At 42.1% G+C, this 20,945-nt stretch overlaps 2 protein-coding genes across 2 annotated transcripts in view; one reads left to right on the top strand and one right to left on the bottom strand.

Annotated features, from left to right (window-relative positions):
* The window catches only part of RAB3GAP1 (RAB3 GTPase activating protein catalytic subunit 1), a 1,043,110-nt gene that overhangs the window by 844,524 nt on the left and 177,641 nt on the right, over nt 1–20,945 (top strand). The gene's annotated exons all lie outside the window — the stretch shown is intronic.
* The window catches only part of MAP3K19 (mitogen-activated protein kinase kinase kinase 19), a 61,573-nt gene that overhangs the window by 17,718 nt on the left and 22,910 nt on the right, over nt 1–20,945 (bottom strand). Inside the window, exons 4-8 of the mRNA XM_050751015.1 lie at nt 18,108–18,186; nt 16,908–17,167; nt 8,710–8,753; nt 2,829–5,282; nt 697–846 (exon numbers count right to left, since the gene is read on the bottom strand). Of these exons, the coding sequence (XP_050606972.1) occupies nt 697–846; nt 2,829–5,282; nt 8,710–8,753; nt 16,908–17,167; nt 18,108–18,186 (2,987 nt within the window). The remainder of the gene's footprint in view (nt 1–696; nt 847–2,828; nt 5,283–8,709; nt 8,754–16,907; nt 17,168–18,107; nt 18,187–20,945) is intronic.

Here is a 20,945-nt window from a genome sequence, read left to right as displayed (position 1 = left end):
TCAGCTGTTGAAGGAAGATATTTTATTTTTATTTTTATTTTTTTGAGACGGAGTTTTGCTCTGTCGCCCAAGCTGGAGTGCAGGGGCGCGATCTCGGCTCACTGCAAGCTCCGCCTCCCGGGTTTGCGCCATTCTCCTGCCTCAGCCTCCTGAGTAGCTGGGACTACAGGCGCCCACCACATGCCCTGCTAATTTTTTGTATTTTTAGTAGAGATGGGGTTTCACCGTGTTAGCCAGGATGGTCTCTATCTCCTGACCTCGTGATCTGCCCGTCTCGGCCTCCCAAAGTTTTGGGATTACAAGCGTGAGGCACTGCGCCCGATCAAAGGAAGATATTTCTTTCCCATTGGACTTGAACCTGGGAGGATGAGAGGCTAGAAATGCAGTGGCCATTGTATCGCTATATGTGCCTGAGAAAGAGCCAGACAGAGAGAGAGACCAGATCCTGATGACATCGTCTGACTCCTGAAGCCACCTGAGCCCAGAGCCTGACCTATTCTAGACCTTTCGATTGGATAAAGCAGTAATGGTCCTTTCCCTCAGTGCTTGGATTTTCTGTTACTTCAACTGAAAGAGTTCTAAGTAAAAGAGTGCTTGCCAGAGGAAGCAGGGAGGATGACTGGGGAATGAGGGGGGCGGAGGGAGGGACTGTGGAGGGGTGGGGAGTGCTGATTTCAAGTTTCCAGTTTAACTTACTGTGCCATAGGCTCCCTTTCCAAGAATCTCACCCTTGGTCCATAGGATAGGTTCTTCAGACTTTAAACTATTTTCAGAAAATGTCATCTTTTCATTTGAGATGAGAAATTTCTCCTCCCTGTCATATGTCCTGAGCCCATTACTATGCCTCTGGAAGAATGAGACAAAAGGAAAGATGACCATTAAACCAAGTCACTGGGATGGAGAGAAAGGGGTGAGAGTAAAGTCTTCTTTTCATGTTCCCGTCTGTGGCCACTCTTAAAGGTAACTTCTAGAGACACATCGTTCCCCCAAATGACCACGTAGTGTATCTTAGCTGTGTCCTTCAGCCTTGTTAATTATACACATTTTAAAACCACATCTTGCTCTGTATATTTTATAGGAGGAGATCTTAGGCCTGTTCATCTCAGGCCCCACATGAGCCTGCAGCTACTAACCACTGTCTTTTGAGAATGATCTTTCACGAGGTCCCTATCATGACAGAATATGTTAATGTGTGCCATCTCCTCAGCCCCCTAACCTCAACTCTCCTCAAAATTCCCATTATCATGGTCAACTTGCTCCTAAACACAGCCTAGTTCAGAGAGAGAAACATACGCAGAGCTGGACACATACATAGAGACACACATACTCATACACACATATTCATATGTGTGTTCACACAAATGTACACACACATAAACATAAATGATATATAATCCATAAACATACATGCACACATATACATCACATATATACATACACATATGTACTGAGAGATAATATACAAACCAACAATGGCCAGACCATATATAAAAATAGAACTCTGACCTACAGTGTGCAGCAACCAACCCAGGAAATCAACCCATTATCTACAGTAACCAAACCAGGAAGCCAGTTTACCGTCTGCAAGTCAGACTTGCGGGAAGTCAGACTAGTATCTCTAGCAAACAGTCCGGGAAGCTACGGGATAATTCTTTACCTTGTATGTTCTTCTGACCAACTATTTAAAATAATTATTCCTGGCTGGGTGCAGGGGCTCACACCTGTAATCCCAGCACTTTGGGAGGCCAAGGCAGGTGGATCACGAGGTCAGGAGTTCCAAGACCAGCCTGGCCAAGATGGTGAAACCCCATCTCTTCTAAAAATACAAAAATTATCCAGGCGTGGTAGCAAGTGTCTGTAATCCCAGCTACTCGGGAGGCTGAGGCAGCAGAATTGCTTGAACCCAGGAGGCGGAGGTTGCAGTGAGCTGAGATCGCACCACTGCACTCTAGCCTGGGCAACAGAGCAAGACTCCATCTCAAAAAAAAAATTATTCCTGATCCTGATACAGTGTGGATGTAGTGTACTATAACCTGAGTTAGCGTTCAATACATAATATTTCAGCTTAACTACTGTTTCTGTCTTTAGAATTTCAGTTTGGGAGGCTCATGTACTTTAGTGAAAATGATAACAAAGAAAACTCGACTATCTGTTGATCTTCTTCCCCACTCCATGCCCACTCCCATGCCAAACAAAATTTTTTAAAATCTTATTTCAGGATTTTTGCTTACACTTCCATGAGAACAATGGCTGAGTCTTGTACAGCACTATGCTCCTAGTTCTTGGCCCACTGCCAGAAACACAGTAGGCATCAATAATAATTTTGCATTAAAGTAGTGAATCATCTGACAGCAAATGCTCAGGTGTAGGGACTCTAAGAAATGTGCATTTCATGTCTTCATATGAACAAAATGGTGAGCCACTTCTGGACCATGTTCATTTCTTTCTATCTCACATACCTAGAGCAATGTCTTGCCTATAATTATCTCTCTGCTGACAGTTGGAAATGATATGCTGTTGATTGAAAATGTCATCATTGAATAAAATACTGACCTATTTGAATGGTTTTGCTAAATTAATTTAACCAAACTGATTTCATTGCAATGTCAAGCTAGCTAAATTCCAGAAGTGAGGCAGCATAATGAAAACATCTTAGCCTGGGAGTCAGAGGACCTGAATTCCAACCTTGTGATCAAACAATGAGACCTTGAAGAAACTATTTAATTGTGTAGGGTTTATAATTCCTCATTTGAAAATAAGGGGTTTGAACCAGATTATCTCTGAGGTCCTTCCCACCCCAATGAATCTCGGATTCTAATTTTACCAACCTGCATTTTGACATTTGTTGTCCCTCTGTCCATTTCTTTTGGGGTACTTCCTCTCTGACTGAGGATACAATTTAGGTTTTCAGGATCGGTTCCATTTGCCATTTTTTGGCAAGAGTTGTTATCTTTCTCATCAAGAGCTAATAACTCTGCAGCTAGACAACCTAATAGTTCATCTGTCAATTCCTCATTATTTACAGAGTCCGGAATTCCTTGGGAAGTTGAATTTGTGCCATTTAAAGTTTTTCCAAACATTTGATAAGTGATTGACTTATTTGCTAAACTATCATGATCTAAATAATGTATCCAATACTGATATGTCTGGGAAGATGCACTTTCTTGTTTTTCTTGGAAAGAGAAATTTGCAAGTGTTTTAGACTGATCTGGACCACTATCAAACTCTAGATCATTCGTTGAAATTCGGCTGGCATTTACTTTACTAAAAGATGCTCTATTCTGCTTTTCTTGCTGTACATACTTGTTAGAATTCTTCTCACTTGGCACTGCCCAGCTGTTTTCCGAAGGGACAAATGAGATCTGGTGATGTAGCTCTTCAAGTTCTTGCAGATCTCTGAGGCTTGTGGTGAGTATTTGATTGTTAGAAATGTCTCTATCGCCCATAGACTCTTCCACAGAAACTTCTTTAACAATGGATAAATCTGAGACAGGAGGGAATTCATTCTGTTTCGTGGACTGCTCAGGTGTCTGAGCCAAGTTCATGGGATGAATTTCATCTTGGAAAGATAGAAACTCATTTCCTGAAGACTTAATCTGCCAGTCTGGTTCTGAAATATCATCTCCGTTTTCAATGTCATGTAGGTTGCTACGTACAGCCTTGGAACTCTTTTCTTTAGAAGTTAAGCCTTTGTGCTCTTGTTTAATGCCAAATGAAGGCTTTGGGGGTTTCATATGTGTTTTTTTCTGAGAAAGTCTTGTTCTGATATTGCTGCTCCTCTCACTGTGTGAAGATCGACATTTATTGGTGATACATCTGCCTGATGGAGCCGAACATATCTCACGGTAATATTTGTTTTCATCCCTTTCAGCCTCTCGCACATGACAATAAACAGGGGTCCCAAACATTTCATAGATTCCAGGTCCATTAGCAGTTGAATTGATTTCTTGGAACATATCACTATACTTAAGATCTAGGTAATTTAGTCTTGGCTCTGCCGGTTGAACAGAAAGAGGAACACATGACTTTTGTATTCCTGGATTTTTACATATGCAAGGAAATGATTGCTTTTTAGGTTTCTGAGTCCGGTGAGTTGATTGCTTCTTTGCTATCTGTGGTATTCTCTTTTGAAACCTGGGCAATTGCCAAGGCCTAGGGTCAACAAGTCCCAAAGCAGGGAAAATTTGTGCTTTTATGCTGGCTTTATGCATGGTAGGCTTAATGGGACCTTCAGTAGAAATCAGGAAATTCGGAGGTGTCTTCTTAATTGGCTTAGTCTTTGAATCCAACTTACTTCTATGGGAATTCATCTCATGCTTGTCATTTTCTTGGTGTACAAGTATGTTGACACTATGGTTGTTATGAATGGTTCTCTTTCTTTTTTGGAGGCTTGGTTTGGCTATTGCTGGTTCCTTGGGGCTTCCATCCACAGGGAAGGTGATGTGGATAAGAGGCACCATCCCACTCATTTCTGGTTTGGCTCCTTCTGCTATTGATATTTTTATGTTTGTCTCCATGCTGCTACGACCTTCCGGGAGTTTATCAATGGGGTCATCAAAGAATACATTGGATAAGCTTTTAAGTACAGTACACTCTTCTAAAATATTGTTTGGTTCCATTGCTTCACCTTTATGTAATGAAGCTCTTTTTGAAGCAGCTTTATTATTTCTCATCTCTTCATCCTGGCTTGGAGTTATTTCTGAATGCTGGGCTTCTTGGAACTTGCTTGGAATGGTACGTACTATTTCTGAATCTTGTTCATAGTTTTTGGCTACTGACCTCTCATTCTTTCTTGATGAAAGATATTGAGAGTTCTCTTCTTCAGCTTGTCTCGTTTTACTCCCATGGCAGTCAATATCCTCTTCCCTATCTGCAGGAATATTGCCTTCCTTCAAATTCTCAAAAGACACCGAAGACTGCCCTTTTTCAAGGTGGATGATTTCAATTTTGTTACATTCTTCTATTTCCTTGGATTTCCAGTTCTCCTCCATCTCCAGGCATTGTCTGTGATGGTTAACCTTAGGAAAGGAGCATATGTTTCTTGACCAAATGAAGCCATCAGAAGACCTGAGAGTCGAATCCATCAACAACTTAACTAGGGCTCCTAGAGGCTTATTTGTTGGGCTAAGCTCATCAGATTGACGAACAGACGCTGAGAGCTTAGGCACAAAAGATGTGAGGCTTGGAATTTTTCTTTCTTTCTCTTTTGGAAACTTGTGATTTCGGGGGATACTAAGGACACCAGATCGTGTGGGCAAGAGTGACCGTGGTGGCAGAGGGAACTAAAAGGAAAGAGAGAAAAAGCTATGAATGCAGAAACATATATAAATATCATGCTAACTGGTTTAAAGTAGTCTAAAGAGATTATAATATCCTTTTAAGGAAGGCTTTTAAAGTACAAAGCTGGCCTGGAGATCACAATTTTTTTTTTTTTTTTTTTTGAGACAAGGTCTCGCTCTGTCACCCAGCCTGCAGTGTAGTGGAATAATCACAGCTCACTGCAGCCCTAACTTCCCGGGCTCAAGCGATCCTCCCACCTTAGCCTCCTGAGCAGCTGGGACTACAGGCATGTGCCACCATGCCCGGCTAATTTTTTAATTTTAGTAGAGACGAGGTCTCTCTATGTTGCCCAGACTGGTCTCAAACTCCTGGCCTCAAGCAATCCTCCCACTTCTGCCTCCCAAAATGCTGGAATTACAAGCATGAGCCACTATGCCTGGAAAGATCACAATTTTTAAAACTAAAACCTCATTCCCAATATTTTTTTTAGAACCAATTTAAAACAACACATTTTTTTAAGGTTTTAAAACAATTTTTTAATTTTTTTTTTTTTTTTTTTTTTTGAGACGGAGTCATGCTCTGTCGCCCAGGCTGGAGTGCAGTGGCCGGATCTCAGCTCACTGCAAGCTCCGCCTCCCGGGTTCACGCCATTCTCCTGCCTCAGCCTCCCAAGTAGCTGGGACTACAGGCGCCCGCCACCGCGCCCGGCTAGTTTTTTGTATTTTTTAGTAGAGACGGGGTTTCACCATGTTAGCCAGGATGGTCTCGATCTCCTGACCTCGTGATCCGCCCGTCTCGGCCTCCCAAAGTGCTGGGATTACAGGCTTGAGCCACCGCGCCCGGCCAATTTTTTAATTTTTTAATATTTTTCATTATACTTTAAGTTCTAGGGTACATGTGCACAACGTGCAGGTTTGTTACGTATGTATACATGTGCTATGTTGGTGTGCTGCAAAACAACACATTTTAAAACCAGAATTATTATAGATGCAAATATTCATGGTTATATATTTTTAAACGAAGGCCCTATAATGTAAATGGTAAAAATTTAAGATAAGAAGCATTTTATTTCTCTTCCTTTTTCTTTTTACTTTCCATAGAATTGATTTAAGATTTTTGAAATCCCACTCAGAACAGTTTAAAGTTGTTATTAAAATACCTCAAAAATTACCAGTTATTGACTAACTCAGAATTTGTATCTGAAACACAACTACTTACCATCATTTTGCTGAATTATTTTGTGAATGAAATGTACAAAATTTCTTTTTTGTGGATGAAAGGAAAATGGATGCCTTTCATTTCTCCTTTGCCCTCTATTTTCAAACTAAGCTAGTTTTTATTATCATCCTGTAGAGGTCAGTGTAACCCAATGTATAATATTAAGCTTTGTAGGCAGTAAGCTATGAACTCCTTAACTTTATGCTTCTTTTCATTGTGGTCTTTTCCTGTGTATACAGACTCAGTACCTATTTATATCACAATATTTAAAGGCATGGGTCATGGGTAGTAATTGAGAAATATATGTTTAATTTTCATTCTATCGCCACGTACGTGTAGGAAGGAAGGAAATGGAACTTGACTCTAGAAACTTAGGCATTAAAAGTAGATGAGATGTAGTGTAGGTCCCAGTTTTACTGTCTGGATGATTTTCCCCATTTCTTCAAAATGACTTAGGAAATAAAGGCAGATTCACCCAGTGCTTAACCATCTGCCTAGTAATGGCCATTACATTTTTTTAGGTCAGTAAGTTTCTTTTTACAATGCTAAGCAGTACCTATGCGTAAGTATTTCTCAAAGGCTCATAGGAAAAGAAGGGTCAGGTAGTTGAGAAACTAAGAATTGCAAGTATCTTTCCAAAAACTTATAAATTAGACAACTAGGAAAACCTTTCCACCACTGGGGGAAAAAAAAACAATTGCCTAATTTCTAGATAGGTTGAAAAAAGACAAATTAAAATATGTCTGGCCAGGCGTGGTGGCTCATGCCTGTAATCCCAGCACTTTGGGAGTGCAAGGAAGGTGGATCACTTGAGGTCAGGAGTTCGAGACCAACCTGACCAACATGGTGAAACCCCATCTCTACTAAAAATACAAAAATTAGCTGGGCGTGGTGGCAGGTGCCTGTAATCGCAGCTACTCAGGAGGCTGAGGCAGGAGAAATGCTTGAACCCAGGAGGTGGAGGTTGCAGTGAGCTGAGATTGCACCACTGCACTCCAGCCTGGGCAACAGAGACTCTATCTCAAAAAAAAAAAAAAATGTCTAAGGGAGCTATTCAGCTCATTATGTAATGAGAACAGAAACACTCCAGAAAAGCATTGCACCTGGCAAGGCGTAATTTTCCCAGGAATGATTTGCTACTCTAGGAACTACATGTGAGTTGCTGTTTTTCCAAGAAACACAGTTGACCCTTGAACAACACAGCTTTAAAATGTGCAAGTCCACTTACATGTGGATTTTCTTCCTCCTCTGCTACCTCTGTGACAGCGAGACCAAGCCCTCCTCTTCCTCCTCCTCAGCCTATTCAACGTGGAGACAATGAGGATGAAGACCTTTATGCTGCTCCACTTCCACTTAATGAAGAGGAAATATATTTTCTCTTCCTTAGGATTTTCTTTTGTTGTTGTTGCTGGTTTCTTTCTTTCTTTCTTTCTTTCTTTCTTTTTTTTGAGACGGGGTCTTGCTCTGTGGCCAGGATGGAGTACAGTGGCGCGATCTTGGCTCACTGCAGCCTCTGCCTCCCAGGTTCAAGCAGTTCTCCTGCCTCAGCCTCCCGAGTAGCTGGGATTACAGGCACACGCCACCATGCCCAGCTAATTTTTGTATTTTTAGTAGAGATGGTGTTTCACCATGTTGGCCAGGCTGGTCTCGATCTCTTGACCTCGTGATCCACTGCCTTGGCCTCCCAAAGTACTGGGATTATAGGCATGAGTCACCGCACCTGGTCCCTTACGATTTTCTTAATAACATTTTATTTTCTTGGCTTTTTTGTAAGAATACAGCATATAATATATGTAACACACAAAAGGTGTGTTAATCAACTGTGTATGTTATCAATAAGGCTCTGGTCAACAGTAGGCTATTACAGCCAGGTGCGGTGTCTCACACCTGTAATCCTAGCACTTTGGGAGGCTAAAGGGGAGTATTACTTGAGGCCAGGAGCAAGACCAGTGTGGCCAACACAGTGCGACCCTGTCTCTACACAAAACAAAACAAAACAAAACAAAACAAAAAAACCGGTAGGCTATAAGTAGCTAAGTTTTAGGGGAATCAAAGGTTATGTGTGGATTTTTGACTGTGTTGGGGACATCAGTGACCCTATTCCCTGCATTGTTGAAGGGTCAACTGTAATTGCTGAGGATTTGGTTCTAAATTAGTTGATAGAGTTTTTTGGTTTTAATTCTCAGTCAATAATGCTAGCACTAATCTTACCTCGATGCTTTGGCCACTGTACTTCACATCAGAGGTCGAAGACTCTACAACAAGAAAAAAAATAACTGTATATTCTTAGTAGTAGAGAGAAAACAGTCTCAAGCCAGAGTCTGCGGGTGAAGTAGTGCAGATGCTAAGGGGTCTGAGGAAAAGCTGTAGATATTGGAGGCTTCCCCTGTGGAATTCACACAGAGGTGAACTCATTACGCAAAACTTCAGGCTACTGCCACTAGCAGGGGTTGCTGTTTTATATTTCTATCTCTATTCTGAGAGAAAACCCGAGATCTCTGGACCGCAGAGCAGACCATTGATCACTCACAGAACATTGTAATGCCAGTTCCCCACATCCCAGTTCCTCACAGGGCAACGTGATGAGAGCCGGGTGTCGACCTGCGTAGCTGGTAGAGTTGCATCACAGGAGGGAGCCCTGGAATGATGAGACTCAGGGGGTGTGTTGGGTGGGTGGCACTTTAGCCCGTCTTTCCCTCCAGAGAAAGAGAGAACTTTCCTATGAATTGTAAGCAAATGCCTCCAGGAGAAGGGTGCCTCTGTGTTTTATTACCCTAGAATATAAGCAAACAGCTTTTGGGGAAATCAGTCTCTAAACCTCTCTGGAGCAATACACTAACTTCTGAGGCATTTTTGCTGTTCAATCATCTTCTGACTGGTTTCCTAGTGTTTTTTGCTTAGAAAGCCTGAACTGTGCAGAAATGTGAAAATATTCTTATATGTGTCTCCCAACAGTTGTTTAAACTAGATCAACCACAAACTCTGAAAGGTGAGTGTGAGGAAGACTCACCCAGGTAATGAGATGGGACTTACTAGGTAGTATAAAACCTGGAAGTTGTTTTCTTCTTACCAAAAAGTCAGAATGATCCCCAAAACCCCACGCACCACCACCACCACCTCTGCATAGTTTGGACTGTCTAAAGCTGAAGCCAAAAGCTCCAGTGTCTCCAGGGTCAAAACAGAAATGGATGAAGTGGGACAGCAAGGCACAGCAGTAAATGGAGATCATATGCCCCAACTAAAGGGGCATCATTACCCAGCTCTCAGTGACGTCATCCAATCCAGATGGGTAATTCAGCACTGCTAGATCTTCCAAGAGAAGCCAGAGAGCTGCAGATTTTTTTTTTTTGAGACGGAGTCTCGCTCTGTCGCCTAGGCTGGAGTGCAGTGGCAGGATCTCAGCTCACTGCAACCTCCGCCTCCTGGGTTCAAGTGATCCTCCTGCCTCAGCCTCCTGAGTAGCTGGGATTACAGTCACCTGCCACCATGCCCGGCTAATTTTTTGTTTTTTTTTTTTTTTTTTAGTAGAGACAGGGTTTCACTATGTTGGCCAGGCTGGTCTCGAACACCTGACCTTGTGATCCACCCACCTCAGCCTCCCAAAGTGCTGGGCTTACAAGCGTGAGCCACCATGCCCGGCCCAAGCTGCAGATTTTATGTGAAATCTCCTTCCCCTACCCTTGCTTATTTATTTGAAAGTTTTATAATTTTAATTTTTTGTATAGATAGGGTCTTACTATATTGCCCAGGCTGGTCTCAAACTCCTGGGCTCAAACAATCCTCATACCTTGGCTTCCCAAAGGTCTGGGATTCCACGTGTGAGCCACTGGGACTGGCCTCCCCTCCCTGGTTTTTCAATGTTGTGAGGGTCAAACAAATGTCTGTAGGTCCATTTCAGCCACAGGCTGTCATTCTGAAGTTTCACACAGAGAGAAAAAGACTTCTTTAAGATTTAACACAGTAGAAAAGCCAATCCCAGGTGAAAAACAAGTCACCTAAGAAGAGGACCCCAACAGGAGGGGCCACAGGCATTCCCCTTGGACACAGCTGGCCATGGCACCCCCACTTCATTCTTAATGCATTTACTCAACAATTATTTACTGAGTGCCTACTGAGTGGCCAACGCTGTCCCAGAAGATGGCGATTTATAGTTGTGAGCAGGAAAGACAGATCTTTGCTCTTTGCTCCCAGGGGTTGCATTCCGGAGGTTGAGGTTTTCATTGAAAAGATGTTAGAAGTTAATCCAGAAATACAATTGAATATAAATTTATAGTTGGGTACATATGGATAACATCCTGAGTTTTTTTTAAAAAACTCCTTTCAAGTATTCTTATCAATATTTGGATAAATATTATCCAATATTGGTCAGGAATTATGTGGGGTAAAGACTTCTGGTGAGAATGCAGAGGCAAGATCTTTCTGGTAGGTAATTTGACAACATGTGTCAAAGCCTTTTTTAAATGTGTAGAGACCAGCCTGAGCAACATAGCGAGATTCCATCTCTACAAAAAATGTTAAAAGTAGCCAGGTGTGGTGGCATGCACCTGTACTTCCAGCTACTCAGGAGGCTGTGGCGGAGGATCACTTAAGCCTGGGATATCGAGAATGCAGTGAGCCATGTTTGCAACACTGCATTCCAGCATGGGTGACAGAGCGAGACCCTATCTCCAAACAAGTAAATAAAATAAAATGAGTACAGAGTTCCAATTAAAAATGGCAGATTGAATTTACAAGCTTTTCTCCAGTCCCTCCACAAATCACACTAAAATCACAGCAAAGGAATTAAAAAATTAAAAAAAAATTAAATAAGGACAAAAAAATAAAAACACCCAAATGATGAAACAACAGATGAGCAATATCAACATTTTGGACAGAGAAAACTATATGGACGAATAATAACTGATTGAATTGTCAGCTTTCTGTGTTCTGCCCGATGCTTGCAAGGGGAGAGCCCAACCAGAAATAAGAATCTCGGAAAGGAACGGGAACTGAAGGTACTTCCGAAGACAGGGATGCAGGCAAGACTGAAACGAGAGGGTGCTCATAAGCCTGTGCTGGAATAAGTCCCAGATTCCCTGCCCTGTCCACTATGAGGATTTACTCTTCTCCTTTCCTGCAGATGACTGGAAGTTTATTCCCTGGAGGGCTTGAAACAAAGATGCTAAGGAGCTGGGTATGGCTGAGAGCAGAAATGGGGTGCTGGAGTGAAAATGTGAGGATTAAGGAGAAGCGTACACACGGAAATATGAACCCTATTCAGTGCCAAGAACGTTGCCTCTAATAACCTGCAGGCAGGCACTTGGTTTCTCTCTCTGGGGAAAACTAGCTGAGAGAAGAGGTCCATCAATCTATACAAGCTGACACTTGGGAATCCCTCTACCAATCGTCCAGTTCTCCACCTATTCAACTCCCTTGAGGCCCATTCAACAAGCTCACTCAAACATACAGAACTTGTTAGTGAAACCCTTTAGATACAAATAGACAAGATTCAACTGATATGTAGGGAAACGCTCCAATATGAAAATACAGAGAACATATCAAACTGAAAGAAAGAAAGGAGCTCAGAAGAATTAGAGACAACAAACAAACAACTCTGTCATTCATATTCTCCGTGTACCCTTTCTCAAGAAGCTGCTGGGAAATATGCCCTGGTAAATGAGGATTAAGTGAAGCAGGGAAGCCAGACAAGGTGGCTCAAGCCTGTAATCCCAACACTTTGGGAGGCCAAGGTGCGTGGATCACTTGAGCCCAGGAGTTCAAGACCAGCCTGGGCAATATAGTGAGACTCCATCGCTAAAAAAGAAATGTTTTTAAAGTAACTGGGCCTGGTGGTACATGCCTGTAGTCCCAGCTACTCAGGAGGCTGAAGAGGGAGAATGGCTTCAGCCCAGAAGACGGAGGTTGCAGTGAGCTGAGATCGCGCCACTGCACTCCAGCATGGGTGACAGAGTCAGACTTTGTCTCAAAAAAAAAAAAAAAAAAAAAAAAGGAAAGGAAGATTAAGCCACATATCCAGTAGACAGGGATTCAACAAAGCAAGGAGGCAAAGGAATTCCCAGGATGACACGAAGGGAATCTCAGATGGGCGGCTGGGCAGTAGATCCAGAGAGCAGGTGGTGCGGAGTAAAACTGGAGGCCAGGAGGGTCCAGGAGCAATGTCTCCAAAAACAAAAGGAACCAACAGATTGCCTGATATCTAATCACCTGTATTGAGATTTGTTTTACAGGTGCAATACCCAGGATGGGATGAATTAGTAACAGATATACAAAGAGTAAGTAAACGAAGAAATGAAGTGGTTATTACCGAGATAAATACAATGTCTAAAAGGAGAGGAAATGTAATCAACACACTATGGAGCTCAGCTGCAAATAATATTTTACCTTAGTCATAATAACAGAGACATTGAATATTGATTTCAAAAAAATAAACACAGGCCAGGCGCGGCGGCTCGCACCTGTAATCCCAGCACTTTGGGAGGCCAAGGCAGGTGGATCACGAGGTCAGGAGATCCAGACCATCCTGGCTAACACGGTGAAACCCCGTCTCTACTAAAAATACAAAAAATCAGCCGGGCATGGTGGCGGGCACCTGTAATCCCAGCTACTCAGGAGGCTGAGGCAGGAGAATGGCGTGAACCCAGGAGGTGGAGCTTGCAGTGAGCCGAGATCGCGCCGCTGCCCTCCAGCCTGGGTGACAGAGCGAGACTCCGTCTCGAAATAAATAAATAAATAAACAAACAAACACAAAGATTGGGAAAACTGGGCATTGCTTGTGTGTGAGGCAAGTAATGTAAAAGTAATAAATCTTAACAGATGAAGCCCAAACTGGACAATCAATAAATACCACTCTAAACATGATATGTAGCAATATGAAAGCATACACTAGAAGAAACAGTCTTGTACTAGCTGTACTTTTTTTTTTTAAGAGATGAGGTCTCACTCTGTCACCCAGGCTGGAGTGCAATGGACTAATCATCATCCACTGTCGCCTTGGGCTCCTGGAATCAAGCAATCCTCCCACCTCAGCCTCCTGAGTAGCTGAGCTATTAGGTAGCTGTGCACCACCACAGCCACTTAGTTTTTAAAATTTATTTTTATATATGTACTGTTTTGTTTTGTTTTGTTTTTGTTTTGTTTTTGTTTTTTTCAGACGGAGTCTCGCTCTGTCACCCAGGCTGGAGTGCAGTGGCCGGATCTCCGCTCACTGCAAGCTCCGCCTCCCGGGTTCACACCATTCTCCTGCCTCAGCCTCCCGAGTAGCTGGGACTACAGGCGCCCGCCACCTCGCCCAGCTAGGTTTTTTTTTGTATTTTTTAGTAGAGACAGGGTTTCACCGTGTTAGTCAGGATGGTCTCGCTCTCTTGACCTCGTGATCCGCCCGTCTCGGCCTCCCAAAGTGCTGGGATTACAGGCTTGAGCCACTGCGCCCGGCCATATGTACTGTTTTTAGAGGTGGAGTCTGCCTATGTTGCCCAGGCTGCCCTCAAACTCCTGGCCTCAAGCTAGTAGTGCTCCTCCCTCGAACTCCCAAAGTGCTGGGGTTACAGGTGTGTGCCTGTGCACAGCCAGTACTTCTTATTTCTTTTTCTTTTCTTTTCTTTTTTTTTTTTTTTTTTTTTTTTTTTTTTTTTTGAGGTTTCAAGTGATCTGCCCGCCTTGGCCTCCCAAAGTGCTGCCCTGGACCTGATTATTATTATTATTATTAATTAAAAGTGCATTTGTAATGGCTATGCGCCAGGTATGATGCCAGGTGCGTGGAGGTTGAATGATTCTTACTTTTGTAATCCGGTGAAAATGAGCACATAAACAAATAGTGACAATTATGCTTGATTAGTGCTACGTTGTAAGTAAGATCAGGAGCCTATAGGGGAACAAAGAAATGGCAACTCATCCAGTTTTGGGATGTTCAGGAAGACTTTCCAGAGGAAGTGGTTTCTAAGACAAAACCTGAAAGATGGCATAATGCCTCAGCAGAAAGAACAGTAGGTGCAAATATTCACATGCGTGTTTAGGGAATAGAGGGCATTTAGTGTGCTAAAGTTTATCATACTGCTGAGGAAGAGTGGCAGGATATGAGGTTGAAAGAGGCTGTTGAGGCTGAACACGGTTGCTCACGCCTGTAATCCCAGCACTTTGGGAGGCCAAGGTGGGAGGATCACTTTAGCCCAGGAGTTCAGTAACAGCCTGGGCAACATGGTGAAACCCCATCTGTACCAAAAAAAATAGCCAGGCGTGGTGGCATGCACCTGTAGTCCCAGCTACCCAAGAGGCTGAAGTGGGAGGATGGCTTGAGCCCAGGATGCAGAGGTTGCAGTGAACCAAGATCATGCCACTGCATTCTAGCCTGGGCAACACAGCCAGACCCTGTCTAAAAACAACAAAACAAACAAACAAAAAACGCTATCGAGATTTGGGAACTAACTTTGTAAACTTCAAGGAGCAAGAGTCTAGGTCCACTTCACAGTCCAGATTTCATATGAACTCTTTTACATACAGCCCATCAAAACACTGCTTCACCATCATGCCAAATGAAACAAGCCAGATGCAGGACAAATATTGCATAATTCCATTTATATAAAAGACCTAGAATGGTCAAATTCATATTGAGACAGAAAATAGAATAGTGGTTGCCAGAAGCTTTGGGAGAGTGGGAAATAGAGAGCTATTGTTTAATGGGCACCGAGTTTCAGTTTTGCAAGGAGAAAATGTTCTGGGGATGAATAGTTGTGATGGTTACACAACAGTGTGAATGTACTTAATGCCACTGAACTGTACACTTGAAAATGATTAAAATGGTCAATTTTATGTTACACACATTTTAGCATAATGAAATCAAAAAACATTTTTAGGTGAGGCACGGTGGCTCACGCCTGTAATCCCAGCACTGTGGGAGGCCAAGGCAGGAGTATCACAAGGTCAAAAGATCGAGACCATCCTGGCCAACATGGTGAAACCCCGTCTCTACTAAAAATACAAAGCTTAGCTGGGCGTGGTGGCATGCACCTGTAGTCCCAGCTACTTGGGAGGCTGAGGCAGGAAAATCGCTTGAACCTGGGAGGCAGATGTTGCGGTGAGCTGAGATCACGCCACTATGCTCCAGCCTGGCGACAGAGCGAGACTCCGTCTCATAAATAAATAAATACATAAATTTAAGCACTGCTTCATTTAAATTTCACTTAAAATGTATCCTTCTCTTAAAATCCCATAATAATTATTCTTTCTTTTTTTTCTTTTTTTGGTAAGATGCCTCGCAGCTCCGCTGGCATGCAGTCTCCCTCATTGTGACAAATCAATGAATGTAACTTGTTGGATTATAAGGTTGTTCCTGGTGGTTTTGGCTGGTTGGTTGAGGACAGTGGTAAGCAAATACCAAAGACAATGTTGCCACAGGGGGAAATGCTGGCATCAGTGCTGCTATCTAACAAATGAATCTTGGACTCAATATAGGTGGAAGTTGACTCTTAGACTTGCACATTAACTTGGGGATCCAGGAATAAGGCTAAAGTAGACTCAAGTCCATAACGACCCTGGGACCTGGTAGAAGTAAACTCAATACTTCTGGCCAAAGGCATCCACAGCATGGGCCCCCAAGATTCTCACAGATAGACAGCAACCAAATATGAGCTCACAATGAAGATTTTCAAACACTCAAGAAAAAAAGTCAACCGGCCGGGCGCGGTGGCTCAAGCCTGTAATCCCAGCACTTTGGGAGGCCGAGACAGGTGGATCACGAGGTCAGGAGATCGAGACCATCCTGGTGAACACAGTGAAACCCCGTCTCTACTAAAACTACAAAAAACTAGCCGGGCGAGGTGGTGGGCGCCTGTAGTCCCAGCTACTCGGGAGGCTGAGGCAGGAGAATGGCGTGAACCCGGGAGGCGGAGCTTGCAGTGAGCTGAGATCCGGCCACTGCACTCCAGCCTGGGCGACAGAGCTCCAGCCTGGGCGACAGAGCGAGACTCCGTCTCAAAAAAAAAAAAAAAAAAAAAAAAAAAAAAAAGAAAAAAAGTCAACCATAGTGCAAATCAGTAGCATATTGTTAACTGAAATTATCAAATATAGTTTATAAAATAACGTCTGAAATGTTTAAAGAAATAATCAATGAAATAATCTAAACAATAAGATATTCTCAAAATATTTGTCTTCTATTCCTTGAACAAATATGTAAACATTTGCACATATAGTGTTCTTTCTGCTGGAACATTATGCCATCCTTCATTTTACTTGTTTACTAGTTTATTGTCTGCCCGGCACCCCCATGGCCCCCAGGAATGTAAATTACACAAGGGCTGGGGTTATTGTCTGATATGTTTACTGCTATATCTCCAGCATTTAGAACAGTGCCTGGCACAATACATAAATATTTGTTGACCGAAAGGACTCACTGTGGAATTCAATGTTCAACTTACCTTCAGATTTTCTTTGCTGCTCCTTCAGAAAATGAGGAGCATCTTCTCTGGTTACAGACTTGGAAATGTTTGGTTCTAAACAAGATCTCGGCAGCAAAAAGCCCAAGTTCACATCGCAGAGCTCCCTGGAACTTTCCTCTTTTTGCAAAAGTAAGGGCCGCATGGTCAGCGTGTTTGTCCTGAGCTCCACCATCTCAATTTCATTTGGATGAGAAACTGCATGTGCTTGTGCCCATTCTTGATGCGATGAGGTTATCTGACTAAAGGGGGAGGGAAATGTTTTATTTAAAACTCGGTTGCCACATCTTCTGAATCTCCAGTTCTCAGTCCAGCCTGACATCACTAGAAAGTTTGAAGAACTATTTCCAAATGGTGCTGCTGAAAGGCAAGGCTGAATCCTGAGAGGGTAAGACGTCTCCACCCATCGACTCCTCTCGGCCTCCTCAGCCCTGTGTACCTTCGCCTGGATGGATTAGGTTTCAGCTCACTCTCATTTTCCCAATCACCATTTCCTTGCACAGAGAAATCAGAGACCAAGGGCAGGAATGGGGGATGCACCTTTTTATCTCCACAGGCACTGACTAGCCCAGTGCTTCTCAAACTATCTTTGATGAAGAACTGGCATTTAAATTTTCCAATCACTGTGAACTGATACTTTTGTAAAATATAAGTGAATTGCCATAAAAAGGGAAGAAAAATAAAAGACATGCAAAAAATAAGCCTCAATTTTTTTTACTACCCAATCAATGAACGTAAGTTATTTGCCAAATTGCTTTGTAACTTTTTTAATGGTCACCCTCACAGCCTGTCCTGACCTTATCATGGACTGGTAACAGGACCGCAGAACCACATTCTAAGTAGCTCTGCCCTGCAGTAGGGTCAGCAAACTACAGCCCAGGGGCCAAATCCAGCCTTCATCCTTTTTCTGTAGCTTTAATTGGATCACATCCACACTCCTTTGTCTACAAATTATCTGTTGCTGCATTCAAATGACAGTTGCAGATTTGAATCATTGCAACAGAGACCATATGGCCCACATAGCCAAAGTGTTTATGATCTGGCCTCTGCCACATACTCTTTATTGTGACCTCTACTTTTAAGCATTATTATGAATTGAATTACTAATAATGTAGGTTGCCACATGAGTATCATTGCTTCATACTTCATTTCAAATCTGATAATTCAAAGAATATTCCTTACTTCCTTTCTTTTAAGTCTTCTTGGCTCATTTCTTGGGGAGGACTGACATCTCTTGGAAAAGTCACAGTGATCTCAATACCTATAGAAACATATCACAGTAGTAGAAGGAAGAAAGTAATGAATTCTAGTGGAAAGCGGGAGACATACTTTGTTTGTTTGGCTAATCTCTTCTTAATAATTACAAAATGGACATTAACCAGGGGCTGAGGTTTAGCCATCTTTGTATCTTTCCTGTTCAGAATATGATAGATCCTAAATAAATGCTTGCTTAAAGAGCAAAACACCATATAATAATATTTTACAGATGTGAAATAAAGTTTTATAACAAGCTATGTTGTCCCCAGGATGAAGAAAACAGGACCACCTTCTATAAAGTGTAATGGCACCTATCTCCCAGCACTATTGTGAGGATTCAATGCGATAATTTATGTAACACCAAAGATGTTTGCTTGTATTTGTAATTTTGGTCGTTCCATGAAATAATTCCCAGAATAACCCTTAAGAGAGAAAGTTCCAACTTACAGAATACGTGCTTGCTCACAATATAAGATGTCAAGCAAATTTATGTAAAAAACTAGTGTGAATGACTCTAACATTGCCTGTTCTTTAAGGTGTGTTCATTCGTTCCTTTTTTTCATTTAACAAACTTTTATTAAGCATATGCCAAGCCCAGCACTTTGTGCTGAAAACAGAGAAATAAACAAGATGCAGCTGAGGCCCTAGCAGAGCTGATAAGAAAATACAGAATGCAGTGAGATAAGCACTGTGATAGAAGCAAGTGGTGATGTGGGAGCAGAGAGAAGTGTCCTTCCGGGAAGACGCAATGCTTGTCCCGGTATTCATTTCTATCCATTTATCTGTCAGAGCCATTTATTCACTCAATCTGCATGTGCCTGGAGGAGCAATGGCTGTATGAGCTCCACTAATTGAAGGCTGGGGAAGGAGTATCACGGGGAGGATAAGCTTAGAGTGTGAATCAGACATCCCTTCTCTGCCACTTCCTGGGTGACGTTGGGAAAGTTGCTTAATAGCTGTCACCATTATCTAAATTAGTAGATTTTTATTATTTTAAAAGACTTTGGATATATTTGTTTGTAATACATAGGAGCTACCATAGTGAAAGCATTTTTGTTGTTCAATTTTTATACCTGTGCCATTTAACGAAACAAGTACATTAAAAAAAAAAACCAGTAAAAAATTCCAAAAGGAAAAGTTTTGTTTACCATCAGGCAAATGATAATAGTGTTTACTATCATTTTCATCCAATATTATGTGTTGTGCTACCATAAAAATGTAGCTAGCTTTGGTTTTCTTAACGTTTCTCAAATAAGACAACTTGATTGCATGTTTTCTAATACTATAATATTGCATGAAACGCTTGTCTAAAAAGGAAGTTTCCTAGGAATAGTCCATTGTTTTTTCAGTTTTCAAAGAGCCTATCACCACACTATGTAGCACAAAATGAGAGGCTTGGAATTATTGAGCTGGAAGGAACTTAGAGGTCACCTAATCCAAGCCTTTCATTTTAGAGACAAAGAAACTGATAGCAATGAGTTTGCATGACATGCTCAAGGTCATTCTCCTACTTGAAAGGAAGACGGATGTCTTTCACAACATTTTGGTAGTCATCCGTGAGTGCAAACACGTACCTGACATGTTAGAGTGAGAAAAACATACAGCATACATTCCTAATAACTAAACTGTCAGTGAAAAGAATGTTCTGGCACAAAAGCTAAATGTATTTAGTTCTTTGCTGTGAAAATTAGAAAACTGACTGTATTCACATGAACCATATTTAAGAACAACTGTACTTTTGCAGTTGTCAAGAATTAATAGATCCAGAATGCTTTCAAACAAATTTAATGCGCTTAAAATCTGTTCATCAGCTGACTTCTTTTTCAAACCAAGAAACAAAGATAAGCACATGTAAGAGAAAACCTACCTGCCTTTCAAGATATTGTTAAGAGCTAAGGGCCACTGTCCTAATTGTTGGTCCTAAATTGGAAAAAAGATTATAGAATGCACTGATTCTGAAGTCCTCTAGAAACATACAAATGTTCTCTTTGTTCTGCCTCTTGAATACTGTGAGTTGCTGAGGTTGCTATGGATAAGGCCTCTCGAGCTACCCAGTAGGCCAGGGAAGAGGATGCATTGTCACAGGTAAAAACAAAACACTTGCTCTTATCTAAGCGCATTTTTCACATAATGAGGGTCAATTAACCCTATCAGAAAATATTACCTTAGAGAGAAATTAAAAGGCAACATTTCAACATAGCCACGAATATATTTTCTTTATAGAAGAGGTGAAAATGACATTCATAACCAGTCAGAAAATGATCATTAATTTGTTGTTATTAGTGTCAAAGCCATTATTAAAATAAAAACATAGAATCTGGCCCAGCCTAGCTGATTTCAATAAAGAAAAATTATTTTCTCCAGAAAAGCCTCACTTTCCTGTTTGTTCTCCTTATTTCATTTGTTACATTTTTGTGGGTACTTAATAGGTGCATATATCAGTGGGGTCCTTGTTCTATTTAAATGAATGTGGGCCGGGCGCGGTGGCTCAAGCCTGTAATCCCAGCACTTTGGGAGGCCGAGGCGGGCGGATCACACGGTCAGGAGATCGAGACCACAGTGAAACCCCGTCTCTACTAAAAATACAAAAAATTAGCCGGGCGCGGTGGCGGGCGCCTGTAGTCCCAGCTACTCAGGAGGCTGAGGCAGGAGAATGGCGGGAACCCGGGAGGCGGAGCTTGCAGTGAGCCGAGATCGCGCCACTGCACTCCAGCCTGGGCAACAGCGTGAGACTCCATCTCAAAAAAATAAAAAAATAAAAAA

Source organism: Macaca thibetana, chromosome 12, assembly GCF_024542745.1.
Source record: "Macaca thibetana thibetana isolate TM-01 chromosome 12, ASM2454274v1, whole genome shotgun sequence".
NCBI classification, from domain to species: domain Eukaryota; kingdom Metazoa; phylum Chordata; class Mammalia; order Primates; family Cercopithecidae; genus Macaca; species Macaca thibetana.
The sequence above is the reverse complement of the archived record's forward strand: the minus strand, read 5'-3'. Positions and strand labels throughout refer to the sequence as shown.